The following is an 18,152-nucleotide window of genomic DNA, read 5'->3' as shown; positions in this document are numbered from 1 at the left end:
AATGACTAACTTTGATACTGGACAGTCCCCTCTCTAGGCCTTCCCCATCTGTCAAGTGAGGAAGTTGGATTAGATGATCTTTAAGTTTTCGTTTTAACTTATTTCACATCCAGATTAACGCTAATTGAAAGCTTTGAGATATCTCTTTGAGTCTTATTACTATGTGTCACATGCAAAGCAGGCGCCATTAGGAATTATATATGTGCATCCCTGAAGTTTCTTCCTGGCTCACAAACTTATTTCTCTCTCTCCTAGGTTTACAAGTTGTCCTGAACTCCATTATAAAAGCCATGGTTCCCCTCCTTCACATAGCCCTTTTGGTATTATTTGTAATCATAATCTATGCTATTATAGGATTGGAACTTTTTATTGGAAAAATGCACAAAACATGTTTTTTTGCTGACTCAGGTGAGTAATGAAAATGGTCGCTCACCCAACTTTTTATTTCCTCCCAAACAACTTTTGTGGTTTTGAGAAAATCTAAAACAAAATGAGAGTGAGAAAAAAAGAAGCCAAATGTACCAGTAAATTTACTGGGCCAGTTCCTAGTGTGAATTATGTTCAAAATAAATAAATCTCCTTTTTGGTCCTGATTTCCTGTATAATGTGTCCTGGCAAGCAAGACGAGGGACCCCCCAAAATTAGAACACGAAGCGCATCAGTGGCATTGTATGCAGACTTGAGAAAGGTGCTGCCAGGGAGCACGAGGAGAGAAAGGTGCTGTGAGTGAGCACAGAGGGGAGAGCCCCTGGAGAGAAAGGTGCTGTGAGTGAGCACAGAGGGGAGAGCCCCGGGAGAGAAAGGTGCTGTGAGTGAGCACAGAGGGGAGAGCCCCAGGAGAGAAAGGTGCTGTGAGTACAGGAAATGGCAAACTCCACGGAGGAGGCACTGTGTGGAGCGGACCTTGAAGGCCAAGTGGGATTCGGAGACAGCAGAGATGGGAGGAAGCAAGGGTGCTCGGCCTCCTCAGGCTTGGGTGTCCTGATGTTCATCCTTGGGTGGTGAAGCCTTCTTGCTCTGCTTGCAGATATCGTAGCTGAAGAGGACCCAGCGCCATGTGCGTTCTCAGGGAATGGACGCCAGTGTATCGTTAACGGCACGGAGTGTAGGAGTGGCTGGGTTGGCCCCAACGGAGGCATCACCAACTTCGATAACTTTGCCTTTGCTATGCTCACCGTGTTCCAGTGCATCACCATGGAGGGCTGGACAGACGTGCTCTACTGGGTAAGCGGTGTGGCGAGGGAGCTGGTGGAGGGTTCTTTCTTTGGATGACAGTTGCGTTAGCTAGAGCCATTGGGGAGTTGACTGAAAAAGAAACCCTGCAAGTCAGTGTTTTGGGGAAGGCAAGCAGACCCTCTCTTCACTCAGCAAGACTCATCATCTTTCCTCCTCAGGCATTTAGTGTCCATTCTAGAGAGCAGGAGGCCAGTGTTGGCTCCCTCCACGCCCCTGGGCTGCCTGGGGAGTGCTTGCCCAGCGCGCCTAGTGGCCCCTTCCGGGAGGAGCCCGAAGGCCAGGCTGGCCCCGGGAAGCTCTTAGAGAGCCAGGAGTTATTTCCCAGGTGAAGAGGCTTCATGGGCTAAAATTGTTCTTTTATACACCAAGGAAGGTTGCTTTACTAGTCTCCGAAACGGAAGATAGGGAACATAAATTGCATACCTTTCATGCTTTCCATAACTTAGCACAGCCCTAAAGCCAAAATGGGTTTTTCCCCCTATTATATTTCCCTTGCCTCTTCAGTACCATATAAATCAGCCCAGCACAAGCCCTTAGTTCTCTCTTCCTTTCTCTTTGGAGCCAAAGAACTCTGGCAGAGAGGGTAGAAATGGAGCGGGGACCCATCCAGCTGGCCGTGAAAACGGGGGGACACCCCTTCGATGGCTGGAGTCTGGTTCTTCTTGATCCAGATAGTGCCAGGAGGCTTGGCCATAAATGAAGAGTGGTAGCATTTCAACAGCCATTTCCCCGAGCTAAGCCTGTTTGTTTATTTGTTTGGTAGAATTTGAACAAGCTCACAGAAGTTTAGAAATTATTCTCCATGCCACAGAGTTGCTGGGAAAAACAGCTGACATGTAGATTTTGAGGCTAAACCAAAATCCAAATGAGATTAACCAGGATTCCAATAATAACTTGTTAAAAGGCCATTCATAGTAATACGGTGCCTCTTGAATGGGCAGTCTCTAGCGAGAAGGCCTGCAGATTGAGATGTAGCTTTTAAATTTTAGACACTGTATAGGATTTCATATTTCTCTGTAACTTCAGAGAACAGAGCATCTGATGGTTATAGTAGGTTTTTGCTTCCCTTCACCAGTGACCACATGCTTACAGGATTATAGAAGTCCCTCTATCCTCAATGTTAGGCAGGGAGGGTATGTTTTTATTTTCAACCCCAAAGTCTGTGTCTAGTTTGGTAATAAGGTTTAAGCAGCACCAGTATGTTATTCCTTGTTTCTCCCCTTTCTCTCCTTTTCCTTGTTGTTATAGGAGTGTGTGCATGTGTGTGTGTGTGTGTGTGTGTGTGTGTGTGTGTATGCACATCTATTGTTTATATTTATATGTCAATGCCTTTCATGGAGAGGACCAAGGAGGGAGATTATATTGGATGAGCTAAGACCTTGGTCGTGCAAGGGGACCCTCAAATTAAGCAAAGGGTTCCTTTACACTAGTATTGTTTAAAAAGTTGCAACTCCTCGTTAGATTAGTTGAGTTCTCACTCCCAGATTTCCTTTGAAATTTCTGGTAAATCCAAAAAGCATCATCCAAATAGCCCAAACTCGAATCCTTCCCCGAAACAGTACAGAAAACAGCATTTTGATTAAAAAAAAATCTGTGATCCTCTCAACTTTGTTGTTCTCTCTAGTCACGGTAAATTGTTCACTGCTGATCCAACATGCCTTGACTAACAGACAATTTTATACTTTATGTTATATTTCTGCACATTCTCTCATCACAGTTTCCTTTTGTCAAGCAAGTGAAACCTCTGGGTGTGTGAGATTAAAGGAGAGAAAACTCCATGTTCCCAGAAATGAGTTTCCACTTGCCTTCCTGAGAACCTTGCAGGATCACCCAAGATCATATAATTGTGATCTCTATTGTTAATATGACAATCAGAGTTAATAATTTAACAATATAATAATTATAGTCTCTACATGGCATCTTTATTTCAGTGGAGGAACACACATAATTTATTAATATTATTCCAGCCTATATCCCTTTATAGAAAGTCTGGGATTTTGAAGATGGAAACAATGGACTATAGAGAGATCACTGAACATCCCTAGGGTCCTACGGCAAGAGATTGTGGTCCTTGATCTAGAATGTGGGTATATATATTCTTTTTTTTTATAAGGAGCCAGATAGTAAATGTAGTTTGCCTTGCAGGCCATAATGTCTGTGTCACAACTCAATTCTGCCCTCTGCTCTGGGTTGCTCAGAAGTAGCCACTGGCAACATGTAGACAGATGGTTTCTAATGAAGCCATTTTTATGGAAACTGAAATTTGAATTTTGTATAACATTTACATGTCATAAAATACTCTTTTGATTTTTTTAACCATTTAAAAATGTAAATGCCACTTTTAGCTCAAATGCTGTACAAAAGCAGGTGGCTGGGTGGGTTTGGCCTGCAGCTCATAGTTTGTCGACCCCTGGTCTAGACTAGAATCCAGCACTCTCTCTCCTTGGTATTCCTCCACCCTTCTATAACATTTGGGGCAGCAAAGTCATGTCTTCCACCGTCTTCACCAAGATCTTAGTCTTTGAAACACATCAGGTTGTTTTTAATTACCTGTTGATTACATCATGGAGATAGGCAGACAAGGCACCCAGCCTTCTTAATATGTTATGGGCCACACTCAGCTGGAAGCCACATAGCTGTTCCAGAACAGAACATCCATGCCCAGCACAGCAAAGACTAATTACTATTACTCTTCAAGTGTAAAATCCCATTGCCTCAGTGTAGATGGACCATGTTTAAATATTAATTTTTGTCCACAACTAGGGTATCAAGGAATCATCTTGAGAGATAACTAAGGAGATTTGATTTTAAATATTGATGGCAAGCAAATTTTCCAATCCTTTGGGTGTTTGTATATGGTGGACAAAGTCTTTGCCAGGGATTATGTGCATCTTGTCAGGTTTATATTCAGTCAGTTACCAAGCTCATTGAGACCTCAGATCTCAAGAGAGTCTTGCCAGTGGTCTTGAGAAGGAAAGTACAGGTATGCCTGATATTCAGAAAGACACACTTAGAACCATATGGATGTGTGGGGAGTAGGATTATTAACTCTGGTGGAAAAATGTTATTAATGGAGCTTTTATAAATTGAGTTCCATAAACATAATTAAGCTGCCATCGGACTCGCACACATTTGTTGGCCACAGAGGCAGAAGGATGTAGTGCAAGGAAAGAACATTAGGGCTGGGCTAGGGCTTGGTGTTTGACCTTGGACAGGTCACTGGGCTCTTTGGGCTTTAATTTTGTTGTCTTTAAGATGCAGAACAAGACTACATGATTCTTTTTTATTTTTCTCCTTTAACTCAGCGGACATGTTTTTGAATGTAAGAAATTAATTTAAAAAGTATTGGTTTCAGGAGAGAGCTGTCCATATAAATTATATGTGGCCTCTTGCAGTGAAGGCACCGATGGAGTTGCTGGCTGTCAGGCTCTAATGGGGTATTCTCGTGGTCAACTATTGACTTCCTTCAGGGTACCTGGAAATTCCTCTCTAGTTGGCCAAGTGCTTGCCTTCCTGTACCTTTCTCTTATTCCATGCTCAGGGGATCTACCTGCAACCAGCATCCCAGGTATCCAGTGGTGTTTCCAGTAGTGTTAGGATGGCCTTTAATTGGAGACATGAATATGCATTTCAACCTTTGAAGTAAGGGAAAACTGACACCCAATAGAATATTATTCCCTGGGCACCAGGTGGCTCCACATGATAATTTTGATATAAATATTTGAAAAAGCAATCTAAATTGAAATGCTTCAGCTCATGCTGATTTCCCCATTGTGAATAAAGACCTTGCAGACAAAATCCCAACTAGTGTCTCTATTTTCATGTGGGTATTTTGGGGAACAGCTTGCCAGTTCTGATTTGTCCTGTGTATATAAGGTCTGAGAAATACTGGCCTCTGAGAAGAGATTGGGTTGAGCAGGTTTAGTTGGGAGAAAGACTGGCCTCGAAGCCTGAGCTCTGCTTCTCTTCCCTGAGGTCTGGGGATTAGAGTCTCCTGTGGTCTTTGTTTAGCTTTAGCCTTGCCCCGGGCTCCAGTGATCATTGCAGGTGATATTTCTGACTTGAGCAAATCTGAATCTGTCAAACACTCCTAAGAAATTATAAAGGTCTTTCCTTAAAAATAGAAGTTTCCTCCCACGTGGAGCAGACAACACAAGACTGAGGCCCAAATGAAGGGGTGAAGCAGAGGGCTCAGCCCGCTGACTTGGCCAGAGTTGTTGAAAAGCGAGGTCTCCTGGTGGGAGTCCTGGACTTGGACAGACAGCTCTCTCCCGTCCTGTGAGCATGCTCTCTCCTGTCGTACGCACTCCTGTTCCAATAGAGAGGAAGCAGGCCCGAGAGGTCCCTGTGGAAGGTCCCGCCTCCAGGCTGGGCTCTGGCCACTACACCAAGCAGCCTGTTTTCTTGTCCTCCACACATGGGTTTTTAAATCAGTTTGGTGGCATAGCTGCTTTGGAAGAATTACCCTCTGCCTTCCTGCTGAAATTAGTTTATCCAGCTTAATTAGATCAACAATTGCAGCCATGGCCTCGGCTCATTCATTACTCTAATTGCCAATGTAAGATGTGCAGACTGATATGAGTTCTATTAAGCACATCAGTTTTCATGTGGCCAAGCAGGTGTTTCGTAAGGGATTTAATGCCCTTTCCCTAGACTTCAGTAACAGATGTTAGGTAATTTTTTTTAATGTTCTCTTTTCCTATTTGGCTTCTGTGTGAGGCAAACAGTGAGATGCATGAGTCTCATTCTGTAAAGCTGAAACATGGAGCCACATAGTGTGGAGGAAAGCACATGCTGAAAGTCCGAAGGGCTTGTACCTGCAAGGCAAGAGCCATGAGTCGGCCCAGACTAGGTATAGTTCTGTCGGCCGGAGGTGCTGGGTGTTCCAGCAAAGTCGGGCCTGGGGTCATTCCTGTTGTCCCCAACTGGCCCTCAGCATCTCCTTCCTGGGAGAAGCGTTTGCCCAATTTAACACTGACCTGTGCTGTTGGAAAGTTCCATCAGGCCGTGAACCTTAAAGTACCTGTTTGCTCCAGCATGAAAGCTGCTCGTGACCAAACCCTCCTGGGGGTGTCTGTCGGGGAGGCCAAGTCTGACAGAAGCGTGTGCCACAGTGGGGCATGGGGTTTCTCTAGATCTGTGGTTCTCAACCTTCTGACCCTTTAAATACAGTTCCTCATGTTGTGACCCAACCATAAAATTATTTTTGTTGCTACTTAATAACTGTAATGTTGCTACTGTTATGAATCATAATGTAAATATCTGATATGCAGGATGGTCTTAGGCGACCGACCCCTGTCTAAGGGTCATTCGACCGTCAAAGGGGTGGCGACCCACAGGTTGAGAACCGCTGCTCTAGATGAAGCCAGGTTTCCAAGCTGGGTCATCCAGGGTCGGTGTAGGGGATAGTGCGTCTCCTTCTCCTGGGTCCTTCCTGTGGTGCAGGCATGAAAATCTCATTTCCTGGAGCATGTCAGCTCGCTGACTTCTGAGCACTCACCTGCTTTGCATTAGTTTAGCTGTGCTTGACTCACTGATTGAGGGCCATTCAGATTTAGGGTGGTAGGTTTCCTTGGAGAGGTTGGCTCCCAATGGAAAGTTATTATTTTAGTGTGTGTGTGTTTTTTTTTTAAAGAATAGAATTTATAGAGTCAAATGTTGCCAGTTTGTCTCTATAACTAAGACTTTTCCACCATCCCAAATTTCAGAAGCAAAAAAAGTACCAACAACTTGGACAGAGGAGGAAATAATTTTCAGCGAAGCAGTAGTTTTGTCCTCTACCAAGATCCTTTCAGAAAATCCCTAATGGCGGCAGCTTCCTGTGAGGAAAAGCCAAATCCCAGCTGATTGCCCTACCGGTGGCCAAAATTGGCTCTCATTTGCCCTGAAAGCTTTGATGCCTCTGTGTGTGTGTGTGTGTGTGTGTGTGTGTGTGTGTGTGTGTGTAATATATAATGAAAATGTATTGGCTACTGTTGTCTCTGATTTAAATCTAAGTAAATGTTTCATTAAATGTATAGAATGCTGTCTCTAATGTGACCCTCTCTCCTTAATAGAGTCCCTTATTAACCCACCCCTATGAGACCATCTTGTTTCTTACAGATGAATGATGCTATGGGATTTGAATTGCCCTGGGTGTATTTTGTCAGTCTCGTCATCTTTGGGTCATTTTTCGTACTAAATCTTGTACTTGGTGTATTGAGCGGGTAAGCTACACCTCTTTCATCTTGAAAGCAGAGCCCGGAGGACAGTTGCCAGGACCACACAGGCTTTGCTAGAGGGGCCGCCGGGTGGGTGCCAAGCCTCCCATGTCCTCCAAGACGCTGTCCTCTGCTGAGGCTTCCCAAGTCACGACGGTTCCTGGAACCTCACCAGCCTTCACGAAAGGCAGCGATAGGATAGTTATTGACCAGGAGTTAATCAGCGTTGTTGCTTGGCATTTAAATACTTTCCATTGCTTGCCCTTCTGTCTGTCCTAAAATGAGACACATTTATAATTGCTTTACTGGTCTGGATCCAAATACAATGCAGATGAATTGGTACAAAACAGTCACTAAATGAGCTGGTCCCAGCAGACTTTTGGTAGGCCCCAGACTTCAGCAGCAGAACGTATCCTTAGGTGAAGGCAAAAAACGGAAGGCCCTGGGTGGGGTCCAGCCCTAGGGGCACTGACCTTCCACCAAAGCCCCACGTGGTCTGGCAGCTGCTCCTGGGGCTCCGCTCTTTAGTAAATAGATAACTGATAACGTCTCCTTACATTTTACAGGTAAATGATGCGATAGGATGGGAATGGCCATGGGTGTATTTTGTTAGTCTGATTATCCTTGGCTCATTTTTCGTCCTTAACCTGGTTCTTGGTGTCCTTAGTGGGTAAGCAGTTGGATTCATGTTGCCCATTCTGCTGCCTCGTGTTCCGGGGGCGGCTGTGTGTGTCCCCCCCGTCGCCCCCGAGGCTCCCCTGCATGCGTGTGAACTCTGATGTTTCCTCCGTGTGTGGCTTTTGGATTGAACTGTGATTCTTTCTGCCCGTATCTATCTGTGAGATTCTGTGTTTCTGATGCTTGCCAAACACTATTAATTTAATGAGAACGTTTCCCTGAAGCCAGTTGCATTAATTTGCTGAAGTGCCGAAGTGGATTACCAGGGAGGAAAAGGAGTCCTGACCTTGGTCTCCCCCAGGAAAGGGCGTCGTTTGTGGTTTTATTCCCATTGGTGCATAACCTGCCCCTTTGAGATAATCATGCATATTTCCAAGGTGTTTTAGATTTCATTGTGAAGGAGAAATAAGCCTAGGCTAGCACATAAATACTAAACACATTTTAAAATCTTAATGCCCTGCTCTCAGGATTGTTGATTAGCTTCGTTTTCTGCTGCTGTCACTGTGAGAATTTTCCCTCTAATTCATTTTTAATCTTAACTGGTAGAATCTTTCATATCGAGTAATGATCAACTTTTGCACATTCATTTTTTTTTGTTTTATTTTATTAACTAGAGGCCCGGTGCACAAAAATTTGTGCACTCGGGGGGGAGGGGGAGTCCCTCAGCCCGGCCTGTGCCCTCTCGCAGTCTGGGACCCCTCGGGAGATAACGACCTGCTGGCTTAGGCCTGCTCCCGGGTGGCAGAGGGCAGGCCCAATCCCTAGGTGCAGCCCCTGGTCAGGCTCAGAGCAGGGCCAATTGGGGAGTTGGGGCACCGCCCCCTGTCATGCACAGAGCAGGGCAGATTGGGAGGTTGCGATGCCACCCTCAGTCACACTCAGGGTAGGGCTGATTGGGGGGTTGGGGCACCGCCCCCTGTCACACTCAAGGCAGGGTCGATGGGGAGGTTGCGGCGCCACCCCCTGTCACGCACTGAGCAGGGCCGATCAGGGGTTTGGGGCGCCGCCACTCTCACACTCAGGGCAGAGCCGATCGGGAGGTTATGGCTCTACCCCGTCACACACAGAGCAGGGCCTGTGGGGGGGGGGCGTTGGGGCGCCGCACCCTGTCACACACAGAGCCGCAGGGCAATCCGGGGGTTGGGGAGCTCCCCCTTATCAGGCACAGAGCAGGGCTGATCAGGGGGTTGGGGCACCTTCCTGTCATGAACAGAACAGGATAGGGAGGTTGTGGCCCCACCCCCTGTCACACACAGAGCCGAAGGGCGATCAGGGGGTTTGGGCACTGTCCCCTGTCATGCTGATTCCGGTGCCGGGAGGCCTCTCAGCTCTGCTGATCCCGGTGCTGGGAGGCATATTACCCTTTTACTATGTAGGATAGAGGCCTGGTGCACGGGTGGGGACCGGCTGGTTTGCCCTGAAGGGTGTCCTGGATCAGGGTGGGGGTCCCCACTGGGGTGCCTGGCCAATCTGGGTGAGGGGCTGAGGGCTATTTTCAGGCTGGTGGGTGACGGAAGCTCCCAACCTGTCCTTTTTTTCTTTTTCTTTTTATTCTGGGCCAGCTTTAGCTCTGGCTCCAGCTCTGAGGCCTCTGCTGCTGAAAGCAGGTATCTGGTTTGTTTGGGTTCTATAATCGAAACTCTGTATCAACTCCAGCTCTGAGATCCCGGCTGGCTGAAAGCAGGTTTCTGGGGTTTTGTTTAGCTTCTATATTTGTTACAATGTTTCAAACTGCAAGTTCAGAGGCCGGCAAGGCAGACAGGGAACGTTGGAGTTCTCCATCACTGAAGTAAGCAAGCCTCATGTTAGTTTCAAGCTGCCTGGCTGCCGGCCGCCATCTTGGCTAGCAGTTAATTTGCATATCTCACTGATTAGGCAATGGGAAGGGTAGCAGTCGTACGCTAATTACCATGTTTCTCTTTTATTAGATAGGATATTCACCTGAGGATATTTTTCCATTGATTTTGTTTTAGAGAGGAAGGGAGGGAAGGAGGGAGAGAGAAATATCCACTGGTTGTCTCCTGTACCTGCCCTGACTTGGGGGGTTGAGGGGAGGATAGGGATTGAATCTGCAACCCAGGTATGTGCCCTTGACTGGGAATCGAACCCACAACCCTTTGGTTCATGGACTGATGCTCTAACCAGTGAGCAAACTGGCCAGGGCTGCACATACATGTTTTTTGGTCTTATCATGGTCCTTGTCCTTCCATCACTGTTTTTGGAATTTCATTTTTTTTTTTTTTTACCTTCTATAGAGAGGGCTCAGGGGAGATGGGCTCAGGACGGGGACTTGGATGTCTCTGGGCTCTGCCTTACCTTGGGGCAGCTGTGCCACCTCACTGTCCTGCAGGTACCCCAGAAAGGGAAGCAAGTACCCCAGGGAAGGGACCCGGGACTGTCGAGGCTCTCTCAGAAGCGGCCAGCGGGGGGAATGTAACTGTTGAGGGGCCTGGAGAGGGTGCTGGGGTGCTGCTGGAGGCCCAGGAGGTTCCACCTCTCGGGGAGCCTGTGTTACTCACTGAGTGCAGACATCATCAGGAAACGCTGCTGATGGACTTGCTTCCCAGTGAGTTTATCTTCCTCTTGTCACTCACTTTATCTTCCTCTTTCGGAGCTTGTGGGGCTTGTGTCTCGGGCAAGTGATGTCTTCATGTGACGCCGAGTCAGTGGAGAGACCTCTGTCGCCTTTTTCTCAGAGCAGAAAGCCGAGCCAGCTGCCCATCTCTGCTCCCCTCCTCGCCTCCCTCCCGCCTCCCTGCCTGCTTGCAGGGGGAAAGGATTTGGAATTCTCCTTGACCCAGGGGTCAGTTTCGCACATGAAGGCCTACCTAGGGCCCAGCAGCCCCAGCCGTGTGCCTCCCAGTGAGAGGGGTGGGGGCTGGGACTGAGTTGGGGGGTGGCGGCATGCCCTGGCCCCCCACCCATAGCAGAGCTTCCTTCTTCAGAGAAGTGGCTCCTCAAGCCTCACGCTCTTTCACATACACCTTTAAAGTGCCCTCCTCCTAGTGAACCTCCGTGGCTCCGGCTGGTGGTGGGGTTTGAGGGTGGAAATGATCCCTGGAGAAACGGCATCGTGCTTAACTCTGCCACAGGAGCAGCCTGGCCAAGGTCAACAGCAATTCTGTTGTGACTTCCTTGGCGCCTCGTGTCTCCTAAACCCAACTAAACTGACTGAGGCCATGGAAACCGCTAATTTCAACAGAGCCGGTGACGTGCCTTATCTCCGAGCTCCGCAGAGCAGGCACCGGCGCCCTGGCACGAGGAAGCTGCTTAAAAAAGAAAAAAGGAAAAGCTGGGAGGAGGGGCTCCTCATCAGAAAGGTGGGCATTAAATATGCACCCCCAATGGCGGGGGTACCCAGATCTGGGGGATAAAAAGGGCACACACCCTCATGGAACAACCAGTTTACTGAACTGTATTTCGGGGAAAATAATTTAATTGAAAGTAACTTAAAAAACATTTTTGTATCAAAACCAAACTAGATCCCTTTCTGAAGGAGAATGCAAATGATGTATACATTTAAAATTAAAACCTAAGACTCCCTAGTGCCTCCCCCTGTGAGTGCATGTACCCATGGGCTGCATACGGACTCTCCTCCACCAGAGGCCGCTTCGGTAGGAGATGCTGGGGGCTATTTGTGTAAAGTGAGAACCACGTCTGCAGAGCAGAGCCTTTCAGCCTGTTGACTAATTTGGCCAGCGATTCCCGAGTTCTGCTGAGTGCCCGGCTCTGGGCCAAGGGCCAGGGGTGCCAAGATGTCTAAGCCACAGACAGAGGCCTAGTGTTCAGACCTTCATTGTCTGGCAGGAGAGACTATTGTTAAGCAGTGCAGGCGGGCAACGCTGGAGGAGAGGTGTGGACCAGGGGCTGTCAGCTGGATCTTGGAAGATGATAAGGCATCTGTTGGGAAACGTATGAGGAGCTGGCAGGCTCCCACCTACCCTAACAGTGACCTGCACTTCTCTGCCCAGCCACCTCCCCTTGGCTTCCCCCCAAGGCAACCGGAAATCAAAATGGGTCCCTCGTGTTCGTCTTCTTGTTAAAACAAATTCAAAATACTTTCATTGTAGTCTTAGGGTTCTTCACAATTTTTACAGAGGTGACAAAACCAGAAGGATGTAAATGCTAAAAGAAAGACAACTTATGTTGCAAAGCCTTTTGGGGCCATGAGACCAACACAAACGGAATCCCAAAAGCACCGAAATCGAAGACTCCTGTTGTAGACGTTGAAGACCCTGCTGTAGCTTTCTGATGCAGAATCATGAAATGAGGATGTGTGTCTTTAAGTCTGCTGACCACGGGGAAATATTTGTTCCTGCTCCTTGGCTCTGTCTCAAATTTCGTGTGGCCAGGCCATCCTATTTATTCTTGAACTGATTTTGATCTGCCACTTGATTCGTTGCCGGTACATTTTGAGAGCATTCTAAGGGTGGTGCTTTGGAAACCCCTTTGGTTTTCCAGCAGACCCTTTTCCTCAAGGTGAGTACGAAGTTTACAAACTGCACCCCCCCCCCCATAGCCAGGCATGAGCAGAGGAAGACCTTGGTCTCTGAGGACAGGGTGCTGCGGGAGGAGCCGGGCTGTCTAACTCGTGTGGCAGCTTCACATTAAGTTGTCATTGAGAAGATGGGCCTGTTATGACCAGTGACTAGAAAGCATGTCTCAGTGAAATCTACAATTCAGGCAGGCCACGTCGCCCGTCATGCTGGCTTTTTAGAAGCTTCGTGATTTTTCAATTCTAAAATTGTTCATTTAACTCCTTGTCTCTTTTGAGGTGTTTGTCAGTGAATAGACAAAAGAAGAGAACACGTTGGTGCTTCGGTGCTTTGTTTCTTTAGCATCATTGCCACATTCCCAGGAGAAAGGGTGCCAGGGGCAGTGGGCTCCGTTCTGCACCTGCAGGACCCGCCTGATGCTGGGCACACCTGCCATGAGCTAGCATGGTCCCCAGAGCTGGGGTCCAGGCCCCGAGGAGGGGGCTGGTAGATGAAAAGGGAACTAGGAGACCTGGGTTTTGGTCCAGCCAGTGTCACACAGTAACTCTGGGACTTCACTTCGTAGCCCTGAGCCTCAGTCTCCTCATGCCTCACACAGGGGTGACCCACCACCCACCTTCCCACAGGGTGCTGGCTTTCATCAGCTCATGAATGTAGAAGGGCTTCGAAAATATACAAAGGGTTTTACTCATCTAATGTATCTGTATATTAAGTCTATTCCCCCTTCCCTGGGTCCTTTCGAAATTATCTAAAGGGTACCATTCTCTGGATTTCCCAGGAAGTGACCAGAGAAATGTGCGGTACACATGTTACTGCTGTATTCTGTGCCCTCCACAAGGACGCTGTGGAGGTTCTTTGTCAAGCTCTGAATCCTTGCGATTGAAGTTATGTCTGACAGTGATTTTTTTTTTTTTTTTGGCCATAAATAGGGGTAGGTAATGGCATTTCTGTAACATAGTGGTTAAACTCACCGGCTTTAGAGTTGGATCACCAAGACTTGCATCTTTGCTCTACCTTTTGCCACATGAGATTTGGGGCAAATTACTTAACTTCTTTGAATCTCACTTTCCCTATCTATGAAATGGAGCTAATAATACCAACTGTGTAGAGGATTCATTGAGCAAGAGTGTACAGTGCTTGGTCATTGTTGTGATGGCTCAAGTAAGAGTATATAAGGCATATTGTTAGTTAATGGGATGCAAGGAAAATCTAATTAACTCTGTTCTTTTAAACCAATTAATAATTATAGGCCAAGGTAGGCCTGAATTAATGAAAAGTCAAAGTTATACTTTAAAATGTTTTATTATATGCACATGTCTGTATATACATAATGACATAGCCAGTGACTCCTAAAGAATATTACCACATAAACCACCTCCTGGGCCTGCTTTAAAGAAAGATGAAAATCATTTGTAATTCACCCATGAATTCAAAGCTGTGGTTTTTGTCAACCTGTTATGAAAAAATATTTGAACCACTTCTTTTGGTAAGCAGTCCTTGTATATTGTTGGAAGATAAATGCTCTTTGTAAACCAGATTTTATGACATTAGATTGAATGTAAATTGAACCCATGTCTATAAATTCAACATCATTCAGCTCTAAGTTAATTTGTGTCTTTGTGTCCCAATTAGTTGCAAATCTACCAGGTCACAGGTTCTCTTTTGAAATCACTAATCTCATTTTATATGACTAGAGGCCTGTTTATCTTAACTTTAGAAGTTTTGTGGGGACGTGGATGAAGTGAAGCATCTTAAGAGCCATTTTCAAGCCAGGTGATTATTCTGAATTTCACTCTCCCATCCTTCCGATTCCCCCTTCTAGTTGCATCAGATCCCAGGGCAGGCCTGGCTGCATTCCGTGGTAACTGCTGATGTGTGGAGATTGGGGAGGGACGGTGGGGGCAGTGCTGGGACTGTCAGCTGTATTTTATGAGAATTACACAGAATAGGAGCAGGTTTGGGGCATCGTCATTTGCACCCTGGTCCATTGAAATTCACACCATTATGAGATGTGTTAAATCAGAGAGTGCCTCTGATTTTTTCCCCTTGAATGTTGGCAAAGGAGGCAAAACATATCAGGGTAGATGGTGGCTCTCTTGCTTGTGAATAGTTTCTAAGTGGCGACATATGCTCTGGGAATAGGCCCTTTTATACATTATTCATGAGTGGGATTAGATTTGGCTCTCATTCAGCACTTGACCAGCCTCTGCTGATAGAAAAGGAACAACAGAATTTCTCCCTATACACACTTCTCTGACATAACCTGCATCTTAAGAGAGTAGCTGAATTGCTTACAACATTGAAAGGCATATTGTTAGGTCATGGGATAACCAGGCAATCAGTATGCCTGGTTACCACTGTATTACAGAATAAAACTGTACTGAGTTCATGAATTAATTTCCTATCTTGACCAACAGACTAAGAAAAACAAAGAAATGTTGGAGGGTTCTTTGTAGATAGTTTTTACAATAAAAAAAAAAAAAAAGGTTTTCCTGTATGTAATTAGTGATGATCAGGCTGCCAGAATTCCAGAAAAAGACACCCCTAATGATCACTTATAGCAAAATACTTCCCAACATTTAGCTGGATCTGTCTTTGGCTTGTCCAGGCTAAATTGTAAAAGATGTGTCCACACTGTCGGATGTCTCTTTTCTTGAACTTGGAAGTAAAGTCGTGAATGGAGTTGAAAGCTGGGGGAGAGATCCATGTCCTCTAATAACTTCACATGGTTTGGCTTTGGTAGAACAAGAAGTTAAGCCCTGCTTCAGCCACAGGTGGAAGAATGCTAACTTCCTTTTTCGATAAAGAACCAAGCTAGACATTTCTATATACTTTTAAACACTGAACTTTCTTGTTGCAGAGTTAAAAGGCTGTCGGGGGTAGCTGGCAGCTGGATGCTGGTGCTGTTGGTACCATGGTACCTGAAGTGCACAGGCTGGTAGCCACACCTGACATTAACAAGTGAGTGGTAACCTCTCTGCCACTGGCTCGCGGCTACTGTTTCCATAGAAATGGCTGTCGGGATCAGTGGAAACGAGGTAAGTGAAAGTTTTCGCTGATCCTTGTTTCCATCAAGCTGACGTCTGTTTCCCTGGCAACAGCAGTGGACAGCAGCCAGGCACTAGCAACAGATTCAGGATGGCTCTCTCACTTGTCAGCTGTGGCTATCATCTGTCCCTGACCGAGTTCTTCTATCTAATGCCTGGCAAAGACCTCTGAGAGCCCAGGAGGCACCTCTGGCCACATGTGCCCTCCTGGGCACCCACTTTGCTGATGGAGAGCTCTGTCCTAACCTAAGGGGCTGCTCCATCAGCAGCCTTCCCTCCCCCGTACTCTGGTTGGTGGGTGTACAGTTCAGGAGAAGAGAGAGGTAGTTGAGGGCATCCATGTTGCAGGGCAGGCTGTTTAGTCTGTTGATCTCAAGTCCTAGGGGAAGAGAATTCATCGCGGTGCTTTCATGCACAGACCCGGCTCTTCATAAAGCCGCCAGTACTTTAATGGTTGAAATTAAAGCCATAATTTTCCCGTGTTCCCTGTTGGATCGGTGGCATTAACAATTGCTATCACTTTTTACAGTGGGAGGGATATTTATGAATTTAATAATTTGACTTCTTGTGAGAAACATTTTTGATGATTGCCTCTAAGATGCTATGCTAGTGTCAACCGTTGCTCGTTTACACCCCTTCTTCTATGTAATTTTTTTTTCTTGTACAGGCTGATAAAATTGCTTACCGAGATCAAATATTGGTATAGCAAGGCAGCTCAGTGTACAAAGACTGGTATGGCCACAGTATAGGGAACTCTTTTTTACTAAAGTTTAGCACTTGATCCTTTCCTGAAGTTTCATTTCAATACTAGAGGCCCAATGCACGAAATTCATGCACTGGGGGGCGGGGGGAGGGTGCCCCTCAGCCCAGCCTGCACTCTCTCCAATCTGGGACCCCTCAGGGAATGTCCGACTGCCAGATCGGGTCTAACCCAGCAGTTGGACATCCCTCTCACAATCTGGGACTGCTGGCTTCCAACCACTTGCCTGCCTGCCTGCCTGATTGCCCCTAACCACTTCTGCCTGCTAGCCTGATCACCCCCTAACCACTCCCCTGCTAGCCTGGTCACCCCTAACTGCCCTCCCCTGCAGGCTTGGTCCCCTGCAACTGCCCTCCCCTGCAGGCCCAGTTGCCCCCAACTGCCCTCCCCTGCTGGCCTGGTCACCCTTAACTGCCCTCCCCTGCTGGCCTGATTGCCCACAACTGCCCTCCCCTGCTGGCCATCTTGTGGCTGTGGGCCCCACCATCTTTGAAGGTGTGGCAGGCAATTAGCATATTCCCTCCTTATTGGCTGTGGGTGCTGCCATCTCTGTGATGGGTGTGAGGGTCAATTAGCATATCCTCTCTTTAGTAGATAGGATTTCAGCAAATATATGCCCCCAAGACATAAGTGTTTTCCTGCCATATGAGAGTGTTCACAGGGCCCACACAGCAAAGGAGAGCCATCATTCCTGCCCTGGTGTGTGAAAAGAGAACACATAGGGAGAGGCACAGGATGAGTTGTTGGGCGCTGTCTGGTTTTAAACAAGATATTGTGAAAAATTTTATCAGAAACAAACCAAAGCTCTGAGATTCAGCAGTGTATCTCTGAGAATACAATGAAGGCATGGATCCATAGCATTATGAGAATTTAGACTGGCTCTCTAGAACAACACTGAGAAATTGTGGGTTTGTTTCCTGTGGGGGACCTTCTTAATGACTTTGTTCCTCAACATTGTGGACTAGGACAAGTATGTTTGGCCTGGAGGCAGTATGTGGGGCTGATCCAGTATCACCCAGTTGGGTTCAATATAGCAGACTAATAAGAAGCAGACACTCTTGCTAGATCACCTTTTCCTTCGTCTTGGACTTCTTAAGAAAAATTGACTTGAATTCCCTCATTTAATGATTTTTTTTCTGTGTTCTGATGCTTTCAGCTTACCTTAAAATGCTTCAGAATAGAAGATGGGATAGACAGGTGATAAAGAAAATGTAGAAAATGTTAATTGTGGAATCTAAGTGGTAGGCATTTGGGTGTTTACTATATAATCCTTTATACTTTTATGACTGTTTCAACATTTTCTTGCTAAAGTTTTTGGAAAATCTGCATATAGAAACCACTCTGGCTGCAGCAGTGTGAATGGGCTAGATGGGTCCTACAAGACTGGATGTGGGGAGACCAAATTAGGACCATTCTAATCCACTGTCATCCACAACATAGTAACGGCGCCGGAGTGAACCTTTTATCACAAACAACTGTAAAACTGGCAGTTTTTTTCCTCAGAAGATGGAAATAGGCAGCACAGGACTGTGATCCCTAAGAGAAGGGAAGCACATGAAGCGTCTCCCACAATTGTCCTGGTTTTCTGCCCGCGTCACCTAGGATTGTGGCTCAGGAGGCAGGGGCAGCAGTCTATTTGCTGAAGAGGTAAAGAGCAAAGTTTGGGCTGCGATACAGCTGGCATTTTCAGGGCAGAGTATTGGGAGAGATGTGCAGAGAAGTGGCTCCAGAAATC

General features: G+C 46.7%; 1 protein-coding gene across 1 annotated transcript in view; it reads left to right on the top strand.

Annotated features, from left to right (window-relative positions):
* Positions 1-18,152, top strand: part of CACNA1D (calcium voltage-gated channel subunit alpha1 D) — a 301,466-nt gene that overhangs the window by 160,598 nt on the left and 122,716 nt on the right. The window contains 3 exon segments of the mRNA XM_059663279.1: positions 256-408; positions 1,028-1,224; positions 8,003-8,106. Coding sequence (XP_059519262.1) covers positions 256-408; positions 1,028-1,224; positions 8,003-8,106 — 454 coding nt within the window.

The sequence above is a fragment of the Myotis daubentonii genome, chromosome 14 (assembly GCF_963259705.1).
Source record: "Myotis daubentonii chromosome 14, mMyoDau2.1, whole genome shotgun sequence".
Taxonomy (NCBI): domain Eukaryota; kingdom Metazoa; phylum Chordata; class Mammalia; order Chiroptera; family Vespertilionidae; genus Myotis; species Myotis daubentonii.
The sequence above is the reverse complement of the archived record's forward strand: the minus strand, read 5'-3'. Positions and strand labels throughout refer to the sequence as shown.